This window comes from Lycium barbarum, chromosome 12 (genome assembly GCF_019175385.1).
Source record: "Lycium barbarum isolate Lr01 chromosome 12, ASM1917538v2, whole genome shotgun sequence".
NCBI classification, from domain to species: Eukaryota; Viridiplantae; Streptophyta; class Magnoliopsida; order Solanales; family Solanaceae; genus Lycium; species Lycium barbarum.
This window is the reverse complement of record NC_083348.1, coordinates 99,237,651-99,258,560: the sequence shown is the minus strand read 5'-3', so window position 1 is coordinate 99,258,560 and position 20,910 is coordinate 99,237,651. Positions and strand designations below refer to the sequence as shown.

The following is a 20,910-nucleotide window of genomic DNA, read 5'->3' as shown; positions in this document are numbered from 1 at the left end:
CAATGACCACCATAGAAAAGGTTAACCTACTAACAATCGTGCCAGGAAGCACACATCATCAGTTGGTGTTTATCCTAGAGAGTTGAGTCATAAGCTTTTATATGTGACATTTCACCACTGGCACTATGTGCTCACTCATTCCTCTGGGTGGCAGGATTATGATCTATACTCTTTCCTTTACGTACATACACATATAACACCCCCACGCTTATACATAGATCCGCCCTGTTTCCAATGGACTATGTTTCCAGTTAAACAAAAAATACTTCCTATATCACTTACTAGTTGTCAATATCCGTTCATGTAACATGCGGAAGACCTGGCAACTAGCAAGCTTCTGTTGCCTAAAATGAACGGGTCAAGAGAGGAAGATGGCATAAAAAAAAAAAAAAAAAAGAGGAAGATGGAGGCTGGACTAATAAAGGTGTGTATACATAGGAAAATACTTTTCAATTTTATCATATCTTGTTGGTTAAAATATTTTGAAAAATAATTTTTTAAACAGAAGTACCATAAAAAATCAAGAAGATGACTTTCTTGGTGAAAGTAAAAAAAAAAAAAAAAAGGTTTCACAAGTAACATTGTATACTAATTGTATCATCCACTCCTCCACCCCTACTTTTAACATCATACTAACGTTTATCCAAATTATATATAAATATTTTAAAAATAATATTTTACGTTTACTTACTAAATAATACTTCACTAATAAGTCTGTTACTCCTAATAAAACGAGACAGCCTGGACGGAGCAGCGTGTTGACATTCATATGTTTTGGTCTACTCCAAGTCTTGTCCCTTTCAGTTATTGCAATTTCCTCAGAATTACTAACGAAATAGGAAAATGAAAAACACGACTCTATGCGGGAAAAATGTGAGTCACCTTATTTCTTCTTGGTTGTTCTTTTACAATGAAATGATTCTCATTACTTAGTTTTGATCGGTAAAAATGAAAAACACGTTCTTCACTTCATGACCTGCCTCCGAAAAGTCTTTTTAAACTGGGGAGTGAACAATTTACATAATATACGGAAGGTATGACATGGACTTTAAAAACTCGGGTATCTTAAAAATGAAGGTGGAAAAATGGACTGCAAATTAATATCAATGATAATTGGATTGACAATCAAATGATTATAAATATGTAAGGTGGAGAAGATATATAAAAATTCACTTTTTGACCTCGTCAGAATGAAAAGTTGATCGCAAACATTATAATTTCCAACGGACTATAGCCTGTTTTTAAAATTAGCTTATTTTGAAAAATATTTTTTTAAAGTGCTTTTTAAAAAATTATTTTTGATGAAAATTAATTTGTAATTGACCAACTAACTTAAAAAACACTTTTGAGTAACAATTAACGTTTGACCAAACTTTTAACAAGTGCTTCTAAGTTTATTTTTCTCAAAAATGTTTTTGGGTAAAAACTATTTTTTTAGCTTCTGAAAAACTGCATCGGCTACTCCCAAAAAAAACTTATTTTCTCTCAAAAGCTTGACCAAACACCTTTTTATTTTTATTTTTAAATAAGCACTTATTGAAAAAATTAAGTACTTTTGGAGAAAAATAAGTTTGACCAAACAGGCTATATATTTCCAGTTAAAATGAAAGGGGAAAAGACCAAATTAACCACTTCTCCCCCCCCCCCCCCCCCCCCTCCCCCGCCTTTAATATATTTATCAGTGTTATACTATCAGGTCAAATCTAGCCCTACCGTTATACTATGAGGCCAAATTTACCCCTATCTCTGACAAAAATTCAAAAGGTGGGGCAGAGTGGGAATGAGACTGATTATTTATTTATTAATCTTGTAAATACTATAGTTTGTTTGGCCAAACTTCTAAAATCGGCTTATTTTGAAAAGTGTTTTTAAAAAACACTTTTAGTAAAAAATAATTTGTGTTTGGCCAATTAATTTTAAAAGCACTTTTGAGCAGCAGTTAGTATTTGGCCAAGCTTTTAAAAAGTGTTTCTAAGTATATTTTTCTCAAAAGTACTTTTGGTAAAAACTATTATTTTTAGCTTTTGGAAAACTGCTTCTGCTACTCCCCAAAATCACTTATTTTCTCCCAAAAGCTTAGCCAAACACTTCCTTTTTTTTTTTTAAAAAATAAGCACTTATTAAAAAAAAAAGATACTTTTGAGGAAAAATAAGCTTGGCCAAACAGACTATTAGTCCTAAAAAAAAATTGCTCTGCAAGAGCAACCTGGCAAAGCAAAATTTCTTTAGATATTTGTTTTCCGGCTATTCAAATCCATAATTACGGTTCAATAAATGAAGTGCAATAAAAGTAAGAGCTTGTTCGGTAGGAGGTCTTAGTTCAAATAGTCATGGTATTAGATGTGGTACTATTTTATACCATATTTAGTTGATATTTTGGGACATGTACAACTAATACATGGATTATGTAATACACCAAAGGGTTTATTATCTTATCCCACCATCACCATGGATAACTTATCGATGAATAGCTTATTCATCGATAAAAAAATAAAATGACAAAATTAGCCCTGTTTTATTCCAAGAAACCTATAACGACCAAGCATTCAAGGGTATAATTATAACAGGTTATTTTTTAAATTTTAAAAATAAATAAATATTCAAATAGTATCTTTTGTGTCTAATTTTAATGTAATGAATCAAATACCCAACAAAAATAATTCCTATGGCTAATTCATGTATTATTAATTTTTGCGTTATTAATTTATGTATAATTTGGCGTTGAACCAAAAGACCCCTGAATGTCTAAGAAGAAGCAGAAGACCCCAAATCATTCAAAAACATTCAAGAGAGGTGGGTCCAATAAGTTGGTCTTGTCCCCTCACCGTCAAAGAAAATTGACAAAAAGTGGAGTAGCACATATACTATTTTTATATTTTTATTTTTTTAAACATTAAAATAAACATTTTGGAATAACAGAAATGTACTAGATGAAGAATAAAAGGAGGAAGAAGAAAGACAGAAAGCATAGAGGGGAACGGGAGAGTTATTTTTTGACCTCAGGATGGACATAGTTTTCTTGTCCTTTTCCTATCATTTTTTCCCCTTAAAACTCTCCATTCCTTCCTCCTTTTAGAACTTTTTCCGGGCAGAACCCACCGACGCCGACCCGACGCCGGCAAGTTCCACCCCCCCTCCCTTCCCCCTTCCCCAAGGTACCTCTGTTTTCGTCCCAGAAAAAAAAAAAAAAAACCCATGCATTTTTTTTTTATCTCCATTGATTATTGATGTACAAAAAGTTACAATTTGAGTTAGACATACCAGACTTTGTACGTGATCATCTTGTAGGATTCTCCCGAAAATTTTCAATTTCTTCCGGAAGCGAGCTCGCTTGACATTGAGCAATATTCAGAAAGACATTTCGGGAATCGGTTCGTTCCCTTTGAATGAAAGGAAGTAAGAGACTTGTCTTGTTAGCCTGACCAAAAATAAACAGAAACACCATGCATTGTTATTATTATCTCCTTAAGGCCTCAACCATACCATGCATGTTGTGACCCTAAACTACAACGGGCAATGCGTTGGTGGCAGGGCGCTTTTTCATCCTCCTCCTCCTCCTCATCATCATCATCATCTTCATCCACGTCATCGTCGAAAGTACACTGTGACGATAGCCTTTTGGCCTCCAGTGGAGGCATTCGTTACACAATCAAATCGGCTTTTTTCTTCGCACGTAGACGACGTCACGCAAGTGCGAAGAAGCTACAAAATCTATCGGAAAATGAAAGTGGTGAGTGGCGTTCTCACTGTTCCCACGAGAATAATTTGCCGTCGTCTAAATCATCCGACAGGCCGCCACCGCAACCTTTGCCGTTGCCGGAACTGCAGTTGTTGCTCCGACATGACTCCGATGCTGTTTCGAGTGTACCATTGCCATCGCCCACCCACGCGCATTCGCATCATAGAAACGAAAGAGATACCCGAAAGGATGCTGTAGCCTCCCATGGGAGGTATATAATCTTTTGTAAACTTTTTCTGAGTTTCGTTCTAATTTTCATATATATATATATATATATTTGTTTTTTTTAAAAAAATTGAGGCTAGGAAACAAAGCGGGGAATCGAACCCTTACCGAAGAGGTAAAAGTCAACTGAATCACTAAGATTTCATATAGGATAATGTTATGTGTCAATTGTCCCTCTTTGATTAAAGAAAGAAGTGCTAATGGGTTTATAGACTAAATGGGCTATCCCACCTATTATACTAGTCTTCTGGGTTTTGGGTTGGGCTATCCCACTAAGATTAGGTGAATACTTGCTTGTTTTCAATTTATTATGTTATGAATCCCAAATTGGATGTTTGGGGTTTGTGTTTTGCTTTTCTTATTAAAAAAGAAACTCAGGCTACATTAGTATTTGGTTTTCTTGGTAAAATAGAACCTTTTACTCTGCTTCTATTGCATTATTTTGTTCCTTTAATTTGGGTTAATAGTTTTCGACAATTGGAGGAGAGAGTTGAAAATTCATGGATATTAACTCGTGAATTAGAGAAGATGGCCTGGTCTATGGATAGATCTTAACTTGTGCAGAAAAAAAAAAAAAAGGACAAGAAACCATTGCTGTAGATGAAGGACCCTTGATCTCCAATAATGAGATTGGGGGTTCAACTCGGCAAAATGGGATACTATTGACTCATTGGTATGGGTGGGGTTTGCCAAAAAAAAAAATGATTGAGGTTCATAGATTGATCTTGCACTTTTGCTTTTCTTCTCACTTTTCAGATATCTGCAAAAAGGGAAGGGAATAAGAAGGAAATTGGAAGGATATTCTGTTTTTCTTTTAGCATGGTATTGCTCATTCAGTTAGCTAGCTTGTGTAAAGTTTGGATTATACTGAGCCTGTATTTGTGTTCTTCTTTTATCCTGTTTTAGCAGATTATCAAGCCAAGATGCTCGAAAGAAGAAAAAAGAGCACTTGGGAAGTCGGTTGTCTAGGAAGACACCTCAGAAGCTACATGTTGGTGATAGAGTCTCTGATATCAGGATCAGCGCACCCATTAGTGCTCCTACGACTCCTTATGCAAGTCCCGGACTCAGCCCACTCAAAGCCGGGGATCTTTTAAGTCCTAATTACATGGCATTCCCCGGTGCTTTTCAAGTTTGTTCTGCCCCGGAGATGCCTACATCGGACACACCTCAATATCCAGGTTTCTCTTACCACGTTCTCCCAGAAAAAAATGCTTTTAGTGTCGATAATTCTCCTCAGCACAGTCCAAGAGTAAGTCCACAGAGGAGTAGAAAGATCGCAAGTGGATCTGCGTCACCTTTACATCATTTATTACCAAATGAGAGCTCAACAGCACGTCGTGATAGTAGTGCTCAGGGCAATGTCCATCCACTACCACTTCCTCCTTTAGGTGCCACTCCTTCACAGCCTACTTCCATTCCTCCAGGTTCCCCTAATGCAGAGCTGACACCAATTAAAGGCCAATGGCAAAAAGGGAAGCTTATTGGGCGTGGGACATTTGGAAGTGTATATGTTGCATCAAACAGGTATAATTTCCAAATATATCTCATTGCATTTGAATATGTTTCTGCTCTTGCATACACCATTTAGTTTCTAATTTAGCCCATTGTTTTACTATAACCAGAGAAACTGGAGCTTTATGTGCGATGAAAGAAGTCGAATTATTACCAGATGACCCAAAATCTGCTGAGAGCATAAGGCAATTACAGCAGGTTATATTTCCTTCATTCTCTTTTCTTAATCCTTTAAAACTTATATTCTGTGTCTTGATTTTGATTGTTCATAGTCACATTATTAATTTTTTTGCCATACCTTTTCACTTTAATCTGCTTAGGAGTTTTCACAGCTGTGTTCCTTTGTATTATTATTTGGAGTTCCAAACTACTAAGTTGAAGAATTCTCGGTAGCTTTCACACGATGCTAGTTGCTTTACATCTTAAATGACTTATTCCGCTTCATGATTTTTAGTAGATATATAAGTATTTGGCTTGACTTTATTTATTACTCCTTCCGCCACAATTTATGTGGCAGTTTTCGCTTCCTGAGAGTCAATTTGACTAATTTTTAAAGCTAAATTGGATTAGATAAACTCAATATTTTAAGTATGAATTTGTTGAATGTGAATACATTTAGTTAACAACAGCCAAGCCACTATCATGGGCACATGAAAACATCTTTGTGGTCAAATGGTTTCCACTTCTAACTGTTTCCATCTTTTATGTTGGTATAGGAAATTAATGTTCTCAGTCAACTCAAGCACCCAAATATTGTCCAGTATTACGGCAGCGAAATAGTAAGTAATTGCTATTCTCCAATCAAGTTATAGACTTGATTTATCGGTGCATTTTGTCCTTAATGAGAGTCTTTACTTCTTTGATTGTGCAGGTTGGTGACCGATTTTACATCTATCTGGAATATGTTCATCCTGGTTCCATCAATAAATTTATCCGTGACCATTGTGAAGCAATTACAGAATCCATTGTACGGAATTTTACTCGCCATATTCTTTGTGGCTTGGCTTACTTGCATAGCAAAAAAACCATTCACAGGTAAAAGTCTAAGATTTCGCTTATGATGGAGGGTTACACAGAACCTTCTGAAGAACAAATTTGAACAAATTTGAATTTTTTACATGTACAGGGACATAAAAGGGGCTAATTTGCTTGTTGATGCTTATGGGGTCGTAAAGCTTGCAGATTTTGGGATGGCTAAGCATGTAAGGTCTCAACTCAAAATATGGAGTATACTCGTTTTTGTTGCAATGATGGAAGTAAACATGTAGTTAGGAGATTCCCTTTGACTACAGTGTCAATGACAAAAATAACAACACCCAACGGGAAAACAAGATTTAGAATGACAACTATAACAGTTATAACAAGGATACTTAATGTTTTGTCATAAAGCTTGCAGTTTTTTTAATCTTTATAACTTAAACTGACTGTTGTGGGCCGACTATTGCTAATCTTATATCTGATCTTGAACCTTTCTCTTTCTATGTAGCTTAATGGGCAAGCAGCTAATCTCTCCTTAAAGGGAAGTCCTTACTGGATGGCTCCTGAGGTACTTTGTTTGAGACATTCACTTCTTTCTAATGTTCTCTTATCTCTCATCCAGTCATGCTTATACCTTTTGTTACCTGGCAGCTCTTTCAGTCAGTTATGCAGACGGATGCTACCACTGATCTCGCCTTTGCTACTGACGTATGGAGTTTGGGTTGTACTGTAATTGAAATGCTGAATGGTAAACCACCTTGGAGTGAATATGAAGCGGTAAGGACTTTGATTTGCTCATGCTTAGCTCACACAATCTTTTTTTCCCCTCATGCTTAGCTCACATGTAATCTTACTTGGTGGAGATGCGATTCTTTTGCATGCTTCCATGCTCCCCTAGATTCACAGTCAAGAAGTCTGCCTCTTTTTATGAATACTTTTCTTGCAACCCTATCTCTTAAGTGAGGGCTGAGGCTTTCTTGTAGTAGTAATACGCTAATTAGCTAAATAAGACTGATGCTACTTTATTTTGCATCATGTCTAGGGGATTTTTTGATTTCACTACACCTAAGTTTATCTGGTTTGTAGTAAATGGGTCCATATAGTCTCCCTATCCAGCAGTGCCACATTAACAATATCCGTTTTTGCAGGCTGCTGCCATGTTCAAGGTTCTAAAAGATACGCCTCCAATACCGGAAACATTATCACCTGAAGGGAAAGATTTCTTGCGCTTATGTTTCTGTAGGAACCCAGCGGAGAGGCCCTCGGCCAGCATGTTATTAGAACATCGATTTATGAGAATCTCTCATCAGCCAGATGTACCTTCTTTTCTCAAACCAGTTGGTGGGATCCGAGTCAAAGTAAGTAGCTTCAATTCCTCTCCTCTCCAGTTCTGCTTCATCCATTTCTCTTTTGTGGGTTGTGAGTTGTGATCCTCAATGCAATAGTGTAACTTTAACAGGAAAAGTTGAATTCTCAAAAAGAGCAGACAACATACAATCTTGACCAAGGGCGTTTATCGCTAGAAAGGTAGCTCTCAAAAGAACTGTCAATGAAGTGAAAATTAGATTCCAAATGATGGGACTGCTTACGCGAACACATCCATGAGATGGCATTTCTTCATGCCTGGATACTTCATCTTCTGTGCAATTAGGATAGGCTAGCTGTGCATCATTGAAATTCCAACTTAATTTATGGAGATTACTCCTATGGCCCTGTCCACAGTTAATCCCCACCATGCTCGGGGTATTGATGTTAGCACTATTGCAAATGTAAAGTCATTTGCCTAAACCAGGTGCAATTACAATACCTCAACTGATTTTGGGATGGAAGTAGCAGCCATTTTTTAGAAGTCTCTTTCAACGAGACCTGGACTTGTGAATACAATGGAGACCTTTTATATATGCGCTGTGTAGATAGCTTCTTGTCCATATTAACACCTCGAGAGGAACATAGGTTTATCGTCCAGGGAATTTTTTTCCTGCAGACCTTGGAGTTTAGAAGTAGGTTTTCTGTAATGACTTCGAAAGGAGGAGCTTTAACAACAATCAAAAGAAAATGAAATGCTTTAAGAATTACTCAATCGTTATTGAATCTCATACTCAATTTTTTTTTTTTTTCAAACTTTTCACAATCATGCCTAGTGTTTCGCTTATATTGCAACTTGGGGCAGCTAATTTATTTTGACGAAGCACTGCCACTCTTGTGTCTGTAATGGCTAGATTTTTCAGTATGTTAAATTTCTCATGACATTTTGATCAGCTAAAAAGAAAAGAAAAATGACTTGATGAATGAGGTTAACATATTCTAGGAACTTGTACTCAAATCTGGAAAGAGCGATGATAAATAATACTTGTAGTAGAGACTCAATAAATTAAGAGAAGTTTAAGAACCCTTAATTTGGTACTTAAATTCATTAAGGGCCTGTTTGGAAAGCCACCTGGTAATTGGAATTGGTGTAATTACTGTCTAGTAATTACACAGTAGTGTAATTACACCGACTTATTTGTTTGTCATAACGTAATTACAGTGTAATTACAAGCGTGCTATTTGGTTGCACAAGTGTAATTACACAGTTAGTTTAATTTAAAAATAAAATTTAATTATAAAAAATTAAATTTAATATTTAAAAAATATTTACCTTTATAAATGATATTAAATTAGTTATTCAATAACACATTGTTTCTTGAAACTATATTAATTAATAATCATATATTTGTAACTAATATTATAAAAATATTGATATATATTTTACAAATTAATAATATTTAATTTTAATTAATTATAAAACTTAAAATATGACTTTTCTTGTGAGAACGTCATGGATTGGATGTTTGACAAAAAAATAATATTTATAAATATAATGCCATAAGATTATTCAAATGTTTGACACAAAAAATTCATCAAATGTAAGTAAAAAATAAACAACATGCAATGTGAAAGCAAATAACTTAAAATTGAAAATATAACCTCAATTCAAAACCCAAAAGTAAAAGTTTAACATAATACTGTTATGTCAAATTTCAACATTACATAAGTAAGTTCTAACGTAACTTAAGTAAATAATTCAAAAGAAAGGAAAAATATAAGTCTATAACCTCATTCACGACGAAATTTTACTTTAATAACGTCACTCGTTATATGTCAACTTTGTTAATGACTCATTTTTTTTCAATATTAAGAGGTGCAGTTTCAAAAATTAATATAATAACACGGTTATGCTAAATGAATAAAAACAAAAGAGCAATTACATAGAATCACAAGAAGTAAAAGTTGGGAATGAGAAGAAAGGAAATAAAAAATAAAAAATATAAAAAAAATACATTTAAAAAAAATAAATTAAAATAATAGAAATAAAAAATAAAAAGAATTTAAAATAATAAAAATAAAAAGAAATTAAAATAAACAAAAAAGAAATAAACTAAAAATTTGTCACGTCCCGAACCATGGCCTGGGCGTAACACGGCACTCGGGCCTTGCTTGCATGTGTCCGAGCGAACCTCATGGCTTGCTTGTCAACATGGGCATCAAAACAATATAATCTATGTGATGCAATTTAAATAAATCATGAAAATGTAATTTGCGGAATAAAGTCTTGAAATTATCTCATAGCATGAAATATCATGGAAACACAATAGTTTGCAAACATAAAAGCATAACTAACTCTGTGAACTAACATATGTCTATGAAACCTCTAAAATATATCTGAATACTAATCACCAGGACATGGCCCTGGACTACCATAAACTGAATACTAATGCAGACTCCATGTTGAACCCCGAGAGAAATGGGGCTCACCAATAAGCTAATATCTAAAGTGATAGTATAACCGACAACATGGTCTGGTACTTGCGTCCTACCAGCAGAACACTCACAACTTTGCCAGGGATATGAGATTTAAGTAATAATAAGCATGTAAGGATCCAAACTGCATAATGAAGGTGTTGCCTCCTTGCTGACAACCCTTATCCTACGGTGGCTACGTAGTTTTAGGCTATCTGAGCCTTCTCGGTTAACTAACCAATTCCCAAAACATGAACATAATATAGTTGGCTAAGAAGCCCATGATTTTCGTGAAATAACTTGTAATCATGATTTCATGAAATAACTTGTAACTTGGTTTCATGAAATATCTTGTAATATGGTTTCATGAGATAACTTGTCATAGTCTTGCAAACATGTTCTTGATTCATGAGTAATAACAATAGTTCATAATTATATATACATAATTAACTTGAAAACATGTTTGTAACTTGCTACATAAAATCATAAAGTTTCATATAAACATAATGAGAATACATGAGGAAGAATTCATGATTCATGGATTAAGCTAGGGTTCCTAATAACCGAAATGGAAGATTAGGAATACAATAACGAATATAGATACAAAATTCATGTATATAAATACATAAATACGGGCTACCAATATGTTGGGTTTAATGCCCTAGGGTTTGAACTTCATGGATATCAAGAAACGGAGCATGGGGAAGAACGTAGAGATTCCCACATGTGGATGGAAGTTCTACATACCTTAATTGCTCCAAAACTTGAATTAAAGACTTGAGCTTTGAAGAAGATTTCCAAAATCTTGAATTCTTGAACCTTGAGATGGGTTTTCTTGAAAACCCTAGTTTTAGAATGATAATTTCTTGTTTAGATTACAAGGATAGGTGTTAGAATTGAGTTGGAATAATTAGAGTAGGCTTACCTTGGTGTTCTTGAAGATGGGAGAGGGTAGGAAGTCGTTCTAGGGCTTGAAGGAATGAAAATAATGATTTGAACTGGTATGAACGAATATATACTGTCCTGGGAAAATGCAGTTTACGTCCCACACTGTGCTGGCCGTATTTTCAGTTTACGGGTCGTAAACTGCAATACGGGTCGTATTTTGCAATATGGACTGCACTGCGTCTCTTCAGTAAAATGGCCATAACTCTTTGCACAGATGTCCGTTTGACCCCCATAATATACCTTTGGAAAGGTATTTCAAAGATCTACAACTTTCATCAAGGAAGTTTTCCCAAATTCCAAATAAATTTTGAAATACGAGCCGTAAACTAAAATACGGTCCGTATTTAACCATGTGACATCAAAATGCCAAATTCCAGAATGTTCAGAAATTCTTGGTTTCAATTTACAATTTGAAATACGGGACGTATAGTGAAATACGTCCACTGTTCATGGGCGTAAACCACTATCTCATAACTGAACAGGAAAATTCCAATTCCCACATTCTTTATCTGATTTTCCAAGTCTAGGATCATGGTTAAAGCTTACGTTAAAAGTACGAATATCCCCCCCTTAGGATTATTCGTCCTCGAATGATGGGTCATGGTTAAGAATATGACTGAGCATGGCTTGGATACATAAGCGTAAAGAAAATATGACATGAAACATGAGACATGAAATGATGTGATTACTTGAAAACATAGATACTTCTGGCATGAGACAACAAACATGAGTGCTGGATACATGACATGAGCGTGAAACATGAGACATAACATGACATGGGCTACGGAAAGTTACCTTGAAGGTTCTCTGCTTGCCGTTCAAACAAAAATGGGTACTTGGATTTCATATCCTCTTCGGCTTCCCATGTAGCTTCCTCAACCTTCTGGCTCCTCCACAAGACTTTCATTGAGGCTACTTCCTTAGTTCTCAACTTACGAACCTGGCGGTCAAGAATGGCTACGGGGATCTCCTCATAAGTCAACTCATCCTTAACTGTTATAGTATCAGCAGGAACAACCAACGACGGGTCTCCTACACACTTCCTCAACATGGACACATGAAACACGGGATGTACGGCAGCCAAATCTTGTGGCAACTCAAGTTCATAAGCTACTAGACCGACCTTTCGTAGGATTTTGTAAGGTCCAATATATCTGGGACTAAGTTTCCCTTTCTTGCCAAATCTCATAACACCCTTCATGGGTGAGACTTTTAGGAACACCCAATCATCAACTGAAAATTCTAAGTCCCTTCGCCTCACATCTGTATAAGACTTCTGGCGACTCTGAGCCGTTTTCAAACGCTCCTGTATTAACTTGACTTTCTCCATAGCCTGATAAACCAAATCTGGTCCTAACAACTCTGCCTCACCAATTTCGAACCAACCAATTGGTGATCTACACCTTCGCCCATACAGAGCTTCAAACGGTGCCATCCCAATGCTAGCGTGATAACTGTTATTATAGGAAAACTCGATAAGAGGCAAGTGATCATCCCAATTACCTTTGAAGTCCAAGATGCATGCTCTCAACATGTCCTCCAGAGTCTGAATAGTACGTTCTGCCTGGCCATTTGTCTGCGGATGAAAAGTTGTGCTAAAGTTCACCTTGGTACCCAATCCTTTCTGAAAGGATTTCCAGAAGTTCGCTGTAAACTGAGCACCACGATCTGAAATAATGGACACTGGTGTCCCATGCAATCTGACAATCTCATTAACATACAGCTTGGCATAATCTTCTGCTGAATCTGTGGTCTTGACTGGCAAAAAGTGCGCCGACTTAGTAAGCCTGTCAACGATCACCCAAATAGAGTCATGTCTCCTGGCTGAGCGAGGTAGACCTGATACAAAATCCATATTGATAATTTCCCATTTCCAGACAGGAATATCAATATTTTGAAGCAAGCCACCAGGTCTCTGGTGTTCGGCTTTCACTTGCTGACAATTCGGACACTTAGCTACAAAATCTGCTATATTCTTCTTCATATCATTCCACCAATAAATATCCTTAAGATCATGGTACATCTTAGTGGAACCTGGGTGAATGGAATACCTGGAGTTGTGAGCTTCTGACATGATTCGCTCTCTGAGCCCATCTACATCTGGAACACATAATCTGCCTCGGTACCTCAAGGTACCATCATCTCCCCCTTGTTCAAAAGCCGTCGTCTTATGTTTGTGAATCCCCTCTCTCAGCTGCAACAAGTAGGGATCACTAAACTGTTTCTCTTTGGCTTCAACCACTAAAGAGGAAAGGGCTCTATTCTGAACAACTACGCCGCCATCCTCGGAGTCCAAAAGTCGAACTCCAAGACTAGCCAAATGGTGAACTTTCTTGGTCATAATTCTCTTATCTGCATCAACGTGGGCTAATCTCCCCATGGAGTGCCGACTAAGAGCATCGGCTATAACATTCGCTTTCCCCGGATGATAGAGAATATCCACATCATAATCCGTAAGCAATTCGAGCCATCTCCTCTGCCTAAGATTCAGCTCCCTTTGCTTGAAGTTATACTGCAGGCTTTTATGATCTGTGAAAATATCAACATGCATTCCATACAAATAATGACGCCATATCTTATGTGCAAAAATTATAGCTGCCAACTCTAGGTCATGAGTCGGATAATTCTTTTCGTGAACCTTGAGCTGACGAGATGCATAGGCTACAACCTTACCATGCTGCATTAAGACACATCCGAGACCAACTCCCGAAGCATCACAATAAACCACGAACCCTTCAGTTCCCTCTGGTAAAGTCAAAACTGGAGCAGAAGTCAATCGCTTCTTCAGCTCTTCAAAGCTTCGCTCACAAGCATCTGACCATTGGAAATTAACTTCCTTCTTCATCAGCTTGGTCAATGGTGCTGAAATAGATGAAAACCCCTCTACGAAACGTCGGTAATAGCCTGCTAGACCCAAGAAACTGCGGATATCTGAAACTGATGCGGGTCTGGGCCAATTCTTAACGACCTCAATCTTCTGAGAGTCAACCTGAACACCCTCACCAGAAATCACATGACCTAAGAAGGCTACTGATTTGAGCAAAAATTCACACTTAGAGAATTTTGCATACAACTTGCGGTCCTTAAGAATCTGAAGAACTATACGAAGGTGTTCTGCGTGCTCGGCCTCACTACGGGAGTAAATGAGGATATCATCTATGAAGACAATGACAAAGAGGTCGAGGTATGGCTTGAAGACTCTGTTCATGAGGTCCATAAATGCTGTTGGGGCATTGGTCAAACCGAAGGACATAACACAGAATTCGAAATGACCATATCTGGTTCTAAAGGCTGTTTTAGGAATATCTTGTCCCCTAACCTTAAGCTGATGGTAACCTAATCGGAGATCTATTTTGGAGTAACATTGGGCACCCTGAAGCTGATCAAATAAGTCATCTATCAGTGGAAGAGGGTATTTGTTCTTGACCGTGACTTTATTGAGCTGACGATAGTCAATGCACATGCGCAAAGAACCATCCTTCTTGCGAACGAAAAGGATTGGGGCACCCCATGGAGAGACACTGGGTCGGATAAAACCCTTGTCTAAAAGATCTTTGAGTTGAGCCTTAAGCTCGTGTAATTCAGCTGGAGCCATCCTATAAGGTGGAATAGATATAGGTTTCGTACCTGGGAGTAGGTCAATTGCGAAATCAATTTCCCTATCAGGAGGGATTCCGGGAAGGTCCTCGGGAAAGACTTCTGGGAACTCATTAACAACAGAGACTGACTGAAGAGTTGGGGTCTGGGAAGCTGAATCCCTAACCCGAACGAGATGATAGATATAACCCTTAGACACCATCTTTCTTGCCTTGAGGTAAGAAATAAACCTACCCTTAGGACTTACTGAATCACCCTTCCACTCTAAGACTAGCTTATTAGGAAACTTGAAATTTACAGTTTTGGTTCTACAATCAACTGACGCATAACATGAATATAACCAGTCCATGCCTATGATTACATCAAAATCTACCATTTCTAACTCACATAGGTCAGCTGGAACAACATGGTGATAGACTCTGACTGGACAGCCCTTGTAGACACGTCGGGCTATGACTGACTCACCAACTGGAGTTGACACTTCAAAAGGTTCTTTTAGTTTTTCAGGTTCAATACCAAATTTCCTAGCAACATAAGGGGTGACATAGGATAGGGTGGATCCAGGGTCCATGAGATCATAAACATCGAAACTGAAAACGGTGAGTATACCTGTAACAACATCAGTGCGGTTATCGATATCCTGGCGCCCGGTCAAAGCATACAAACGGTTTGGGCCACCGCTTGTGTTGTCAGATCTAGCTGGTACACGTCCTGCCTGAGTCTGGTTATTATGAGGAACTGATGAATTTACTGACTGAGTCCGATTAACTCATGTGCCCTGTCTGACTGAAGGGCAATTTCGCTGAACATGGCCCGGCTGGCCACACCCATAGCAAATATTTGATCCAGAGCGGCACTCCCCAGGATGCCTCTTCCCACACTTAGCACAAATCGGATTGGTGAAGTTACTCTGAGTCACACTGGCCTGAGACTGGGAGACTGACCACCTAAAATTCTGTTGACGGTTAGCTTTCCTGAACTTGGAAACTGGAGCACTTGTCGTGGACGGAGTAGGTCCGGCTAATCTGTTCTTAAAGAACTTTTTGTTTTCATTACCGCTGAACTGTCCTGTAGACTTGGCCCTCTTGTTGAAATCCTTGTCCTCCTCTTTCTGCAAGGCTTCCTCCTCCTTCAGCCTTGTCTCATTCCCCTGTACGAAAGCAACCATTTTGGAGATAGTCATGCCAACATTCTGTGCGGCAATATTGGCCCCATCGTACAAATAGGGATCAAGACCTCCAACAAACCTCCTCACTCTTGCCCTCATATCCGGTACCATATGTGAAGCATGCTTAGCCAGACTGATAAATTCTAAATAGTAGTCCTGAACTGACCTACCATTCTGTTTAAGCTTCAAGAATTGCTCAGCCTTAGCTTCTTTGACTTCTATTGGCATGAAGTGGTCCAGGATGGCACTTGTGAATTCATCCCATGTAGCATCAGGTGCATCCTCACCTCGGGATAATTCCCAAGATTCATACCAGGTGTTAGCAATGCTCTGCAGTTGATGAGCTCCAAAAGTAGCTGCTTCAGTTTCCGTAACTGTCATAATCCTGAAGATTTTCTGAAGAGAATCGATGTAGTCCTGAGGGTCCTCATCTTTCTTTGTCCCCGTAAAGACTGGGGGATTCATCCTGAGAAAGTCCTTAGTCTTAGAAGACTCTCCATTACCTCTTGAGCTTGACCCATATTCTTGACGTTGGGCCTGAGCTGCTACCAGTTGTGTGAGCATATTAATAGCATTCCTAACATCCCCATCCGAATCAATAGGAGGTGTTACTGTAGGAGCGGTTGGGGCTGCTGTCTGAGTCGGAACAGTCTCATCCCGAGTTGCTTCCGCAGTAGCCCCTTGGCTGGTGGCTGTAGCCTTTTTGGTGTACTTCCTTTTCGCAGGCATTTTCTGAAAATACGTACACGCACGAATTAGAAAGATAGCCTAAAAGTACTGCTCTAACTGCACGATCTAGAATATGAAAGAATTGAGACAATCCTGAATGTCTTGGTGGTCAACTGTTTATATGTGTGGGGCCCTCACACATATAAAAGTGACCCCACTGGACACGGTTTCATAGACTCCCTAAAGACACTCGAACCTAGGCTCTGATACCAAGCTTTGTCACGCCCCGAACCATGGCCTGGGCATAACACGACACTCGGGCCTTGCTTGCATGTGTCCGAGCGAACCTCATGGCTTGCTTGTCAACATGGGCATCAAAACAATATAATCTATATGATGCAATTTAAATAAATCATGAAAATGTAATTTGCGGAATAAAGTCTTGAAATTATCTCATAGCATGAAATATCATGGAAACACAATAGTTTGCAAACATAAAAGCATAACTGACTCTGTGAACTAACATATGTCTATGAAACCTCTAAAACATGTCTGAATACTAACCACCAGGACATGGACTGGACTACCATAAACTGAATACTAATGCAGACTCCATGTTGAACCCCGAGAGAAGTGGGGCTCACCAATAAGCTGATATCTAAAGTGATCCTACTGCGCAGATGTATGCTCCTGAAAACCGGTATCTGCACCGTGAAGTGCATGCCCCGGGCAAAAGGGACGTTAGTACATAGTGAATAGTACTAGTATGTAAAACCTGCTGAAATGAAGAACATGGCACAACATAGATATAGGATATGAACTGAAACTGAATGTAACTTGAACATGAACATGAAACGTGAGTGAAGTCTTAAAACAGTAATCAATAGAAATACTTTATGTAAAACTACTTGTAACGTGGGGAATGCTATAGTATAACCGACAACATGGTCTGGTACTTGCGTCCTACCAGCAGAACACTCACAACTTTGCCAGGGATATGAGATTTAAGTAATAATAAGCATGTAAGGATCCAAACTGCATAATGAAGGTGTTGCCTCCTTGCTGACAACCCTTATCCTACGGTGGCTACGTAGTTTCAGGCTATTTGAGCCTTCTCGGTTAACTAAGCAATTCCCAAAACATGAACATAATATAGTTGGCTAAGAAGCCCATGATTTTCGTGAAATAACTTGTAATCATGATTTCATGAAATAACTTGTAACTTGGTTTCATGAAATATCTTGCAATATGGTTTCATGAGATAACTTGTCATAGTCTTGCAAACATGTTCTTGATTCATGAGTAATAACAATAGTTCATAATTATATATATATATAATTGACTTTAAAACATGTTTGTAACTTGCTACATAAAATCATAAAGTTTCATATAAACATAATGAGAATACATGAGGAAGAATTCATGATTCATGGATTAAGCTAGGGTTCCTAATAACCGAAATGGAAGATTAGGAATACAATAACGAATATAGATACAAAATTCATGTACATAAATACATAAATACGGGCTACCAATATGTTGGGTTTAATGCCCTAGGGTTTGAACTTCATGGATATCAAGAAACGGAGCATGGGGAAGAACGTAGAGATTCCCACATGTGGATGGAAGTTCTACATACCTTAATTGCTCCAAAACGTGAATTAAAGACTTGAGCTTTGAAGAAGATTTCCAAAATCTTGAATTCTTGAACCTTGAGATGGGTTTTCTTGAAAACCCTAGTTTTAGAATGATAATTTCTTGTTTAGATTACAAGGATAGGTGTTAGAATTGAGTTGGAATAATTAGAGTAGGCTTACCTTGGTGTTCTTGAAGATGGGAGAGGGTAGGAAGTCGTTCTAGGGCTTGAAGGAATGAAAATAATGATTTGAACTGGTATGGACGAATATATACTGTCCTGGGAAAATGCAGTTTACGTCCAGCACTGTGCTGGCCGTATTTTCAGTTTACGGGTCGTAAACTGCAATACGGGTCGTATTTTGCAATATGGACTACACTGCGTCTCTTCAGTAAAATGGCCATAACTCTTTGTACAGATGTCCGTTTGACCCCCATAATATACCGTTGGAAAGGTATTTCAAAGATCTACAACTTTCATCAAGGAAGTTTTCCCAAATTCCAAATAAATGTTGAAATACGGGCCGTAAACTAAAATACGGTCCGTATTTAACCATGTGACATCAAAATGCCAAATTCCAGAATGTTCAGAAATTCTTGGTTTCAGTTTACGATTTGAAATACGGGCCGTATAGTGAAATACGTCCACTGTTCATGGGCGTAAACCACTATCTCACAACTGAACGGGAAAATTCCAATTCCCACATTCTTTATCTGATTTTCCAAGTAGGATCATGGTTAAAGCTTACGTTAAAAGTACGAGGTGTTACAAAAGTAACCTTGTAATTACAGGGTATAATTACGTCCGGTTCTCAACCTCATCCCCCCCCCCCCCCCCCCCCCTTTGAGAATTGGAGAGTGTAATTACACCCAATTCTCACTTAACTGTGTAATTATTTGGTCAAACAAATAAGTCAAGCTGTGTAATTACACTCAATTCTAATTACCTGGGTGGCTTTCCAAACCGGCCCTAAGTAGATGGATGAGTATTCATTAAATACAAATTGAACATTATATAGCGACATTGACACTAAATAAACTCAAATTAAGGTGCGACTTACTAGAACCTTGTTGAAAGTTGGGTCAACCGAAAATAGACAAACGTCAATGAAAAAGAATTAATGATAGAATAAAGTGTGTATCTGTGGGCTGTCGAATAAATATAGAAAGTAGAAAGACTTTGATCTTCTTTCCATTTTTTATGAATCATCCAACTGGCCAACCAAAATAAAACCAAACAAACGTACCCCAATCAAAATGCAATCACGTGCCCTTCCTATTGCCCGTCCATCTCCTTTCAATATCCAAAATTTCCATAAACAAAATCTTCATCTTGAGAGAGACAATAGTGATGGATCCGCCACAGGTAGAGGCCATGGATATCTCAAGCAAAAACTATCCCCCAATTGAAGATGAGCAGGACAAAAGAATCGACCAATGGTATTAGTTTCTCTTTTTTTCTTTTCTTACTGTTATAATCAGACCAATAATTGGTTAACTCTTTATTCTTTTCGTTGTGTTTCTGCAGTTGTTCTTGCTTTTGCGACTGTACTGATACCCTTTTGGAGTACTTGTGCTGCACTGATTTCTGGTGTTCTTAGGGATACATATTACAACTATTAGAAGTACTCCGTACTTTAGTTTTTCCAAAAGGGAAGTTTTTAGATGAACTTATTATGTTCGTTCACTTTTGGTTAGCATGATTTTTCACTGCATTAGTCTATCTAAATCAAAGTTATTCACTCCTCTTTTGTTGTGAACTTCTAATGAGATGGTCGTTTGTCTTCAAACCATGTTATTATGGTCTTTTTCAACAAGGAATACTCCCTCCGTCCCATATTACTTGGCCACTTTTCTTTTTGTACGCTCTTAAATTTTATTACTTTATCCTTATCTTTCTTCAATAAATACATATTTTAAGCAATATTAACTATTTTCAAGAACATTTGAAACTAAGAGTAAGATGAGAAAGATATAATTAATTTTACCTTAATTTTATAAATAGACAAGTAATTTGGGATATATATTTTTAGTAATGTGATCAAGTAATATAGAACGGACGGAGTATTTTAGGCAGCGCAATAACAATATTCCATAGTTTAAGTACTATGAAAGTGGTAAAAGGTGAATAGTTCATTTTTTTTTTTTTAATGTATTAACCCTAAATAATGGGGGCAAATTAGAGTTGAGCAGAGACCAGAGAGTTCAAGAATGGTCAGGATTATCTAAGTGATGTTGGTCCGTACATCCATTGGCAGTCTGGCCTAAAAAGCCCTATTAACCACATTGCTTGATTCTGCGAATTTCTATAATATCAAGTTGGTTATTACTAGTAACTAATTTTTTTATGCTATATTTTTTAGGCATCTGGATTCGAAGTTCATATATTCAACTAATTCAAATTCTTGTTGAATTAGACCCGCTAAGAGGAGTTAAACGCTCCCTATCAAGAGATTTTTCATTCCTCTGCTCGAGCCTAAAATTATGTCAAGATTACTTTGGTGATGCTAAGTAATCATTTGGATAATATTTGGTTGAAAATGAAAGCATGTTTTCTTTTGTTTTCCAGCGCCGTTATAATCCATTTTGTTCGAAAAGCCCGTAGAGATACATTATATTTATACTGGTGTTACTCAGTAGTATTACGCTTTTAAAA

At 37.5% G+C, this 20,910-nt stretch overlaps 1 protein-coding gene and 1 long non-coding RNA gene across 3 annotated transcripts; both read left to right on the top strand.

Annotated features, from left to right (window-relative positions):
* Positions 1–2,931: 2,931 nt before the first annotated feature.
* LOC132623568 (mitogen-activated protein kinase kinase kinase 5-like) lies at positions 2,932–8,537 on the top strand. 2 transcript variants are annotated; one of them, XM_060338346.1, is made up of 10 exons: positions 2,932–3,950; positions 4,874–5,491; positions 5,590–5,677; positions 6,196–6,258; positions 6,351–6,514; positions 6,606–6,681; positions 6,966–7,025; positions 7,109–7,234; positions 7,606–7,815; positions 7,917–8,537. In XM_060338346.1, the coding sequence occupies exons 1-10, from the start codon at positions 3,517–3,519 to the stop codon at positions 7,986–7,988; spliced, it is 1,911 nt and encodes a 636-aa protein (XP_060194329.1). In that variant the 5' UTR covers positions 2,932–3,516; the 3' UTR covers positions 7,989–8,537. The 2 variants fall into 2 exon arrangements, with proteins under 2 accessions (XP_060194329.1, XP_060194330.1); XM_060338347.1 differs by lacking the exon at positions 2,932–3,950 and adding an exon at positions 4,123–4,246.
* A 10,895-nt stretch (positions 8,538–19,432) lies between these two features.
* On the top strand, positions 19,433–20,001 carry LOC132622671 (uncharacterized). The gene is made up of 2 exons (XR_009575964.1): positions 19,433–19,694; positions 19,783–20,001. It is a non-coding gene; the product is annotated as an uncharacterized LOC132622671 (long non-coding RNA).
* The last annotated feature ends 909 nt before the right edge of the window (positions 20,002–20,910 follow it).

What these genes read in the sequence shown, in the direction of transcription:
- LOC132623568 (XM_060338346.1), top strand. Translation starts at nt 3,517, where the DNA reads ATGCGTTGGTGGCAGGGCGCTTTTTCATCCTCCTCCTCCTCCTCATCA. An exon ending in GCTGTAGCCTCCCATGGGAG is followed by an intron (nt 3,951 to 4,873) that starts GTATATAATCTT and finishes CTGTTTTAGCAG; the next exon opens with ATTATCAAGCCAAGATGCTC. An exon ending in GCATAAGGCAATTACAGCAG is followed by an intron (nt 5,678 to 6,195) that starts GTTATATTTCCT and finishes ATGTTGGTATAG; the next exon opens with GAAATTAATGTTCTCAGTCA.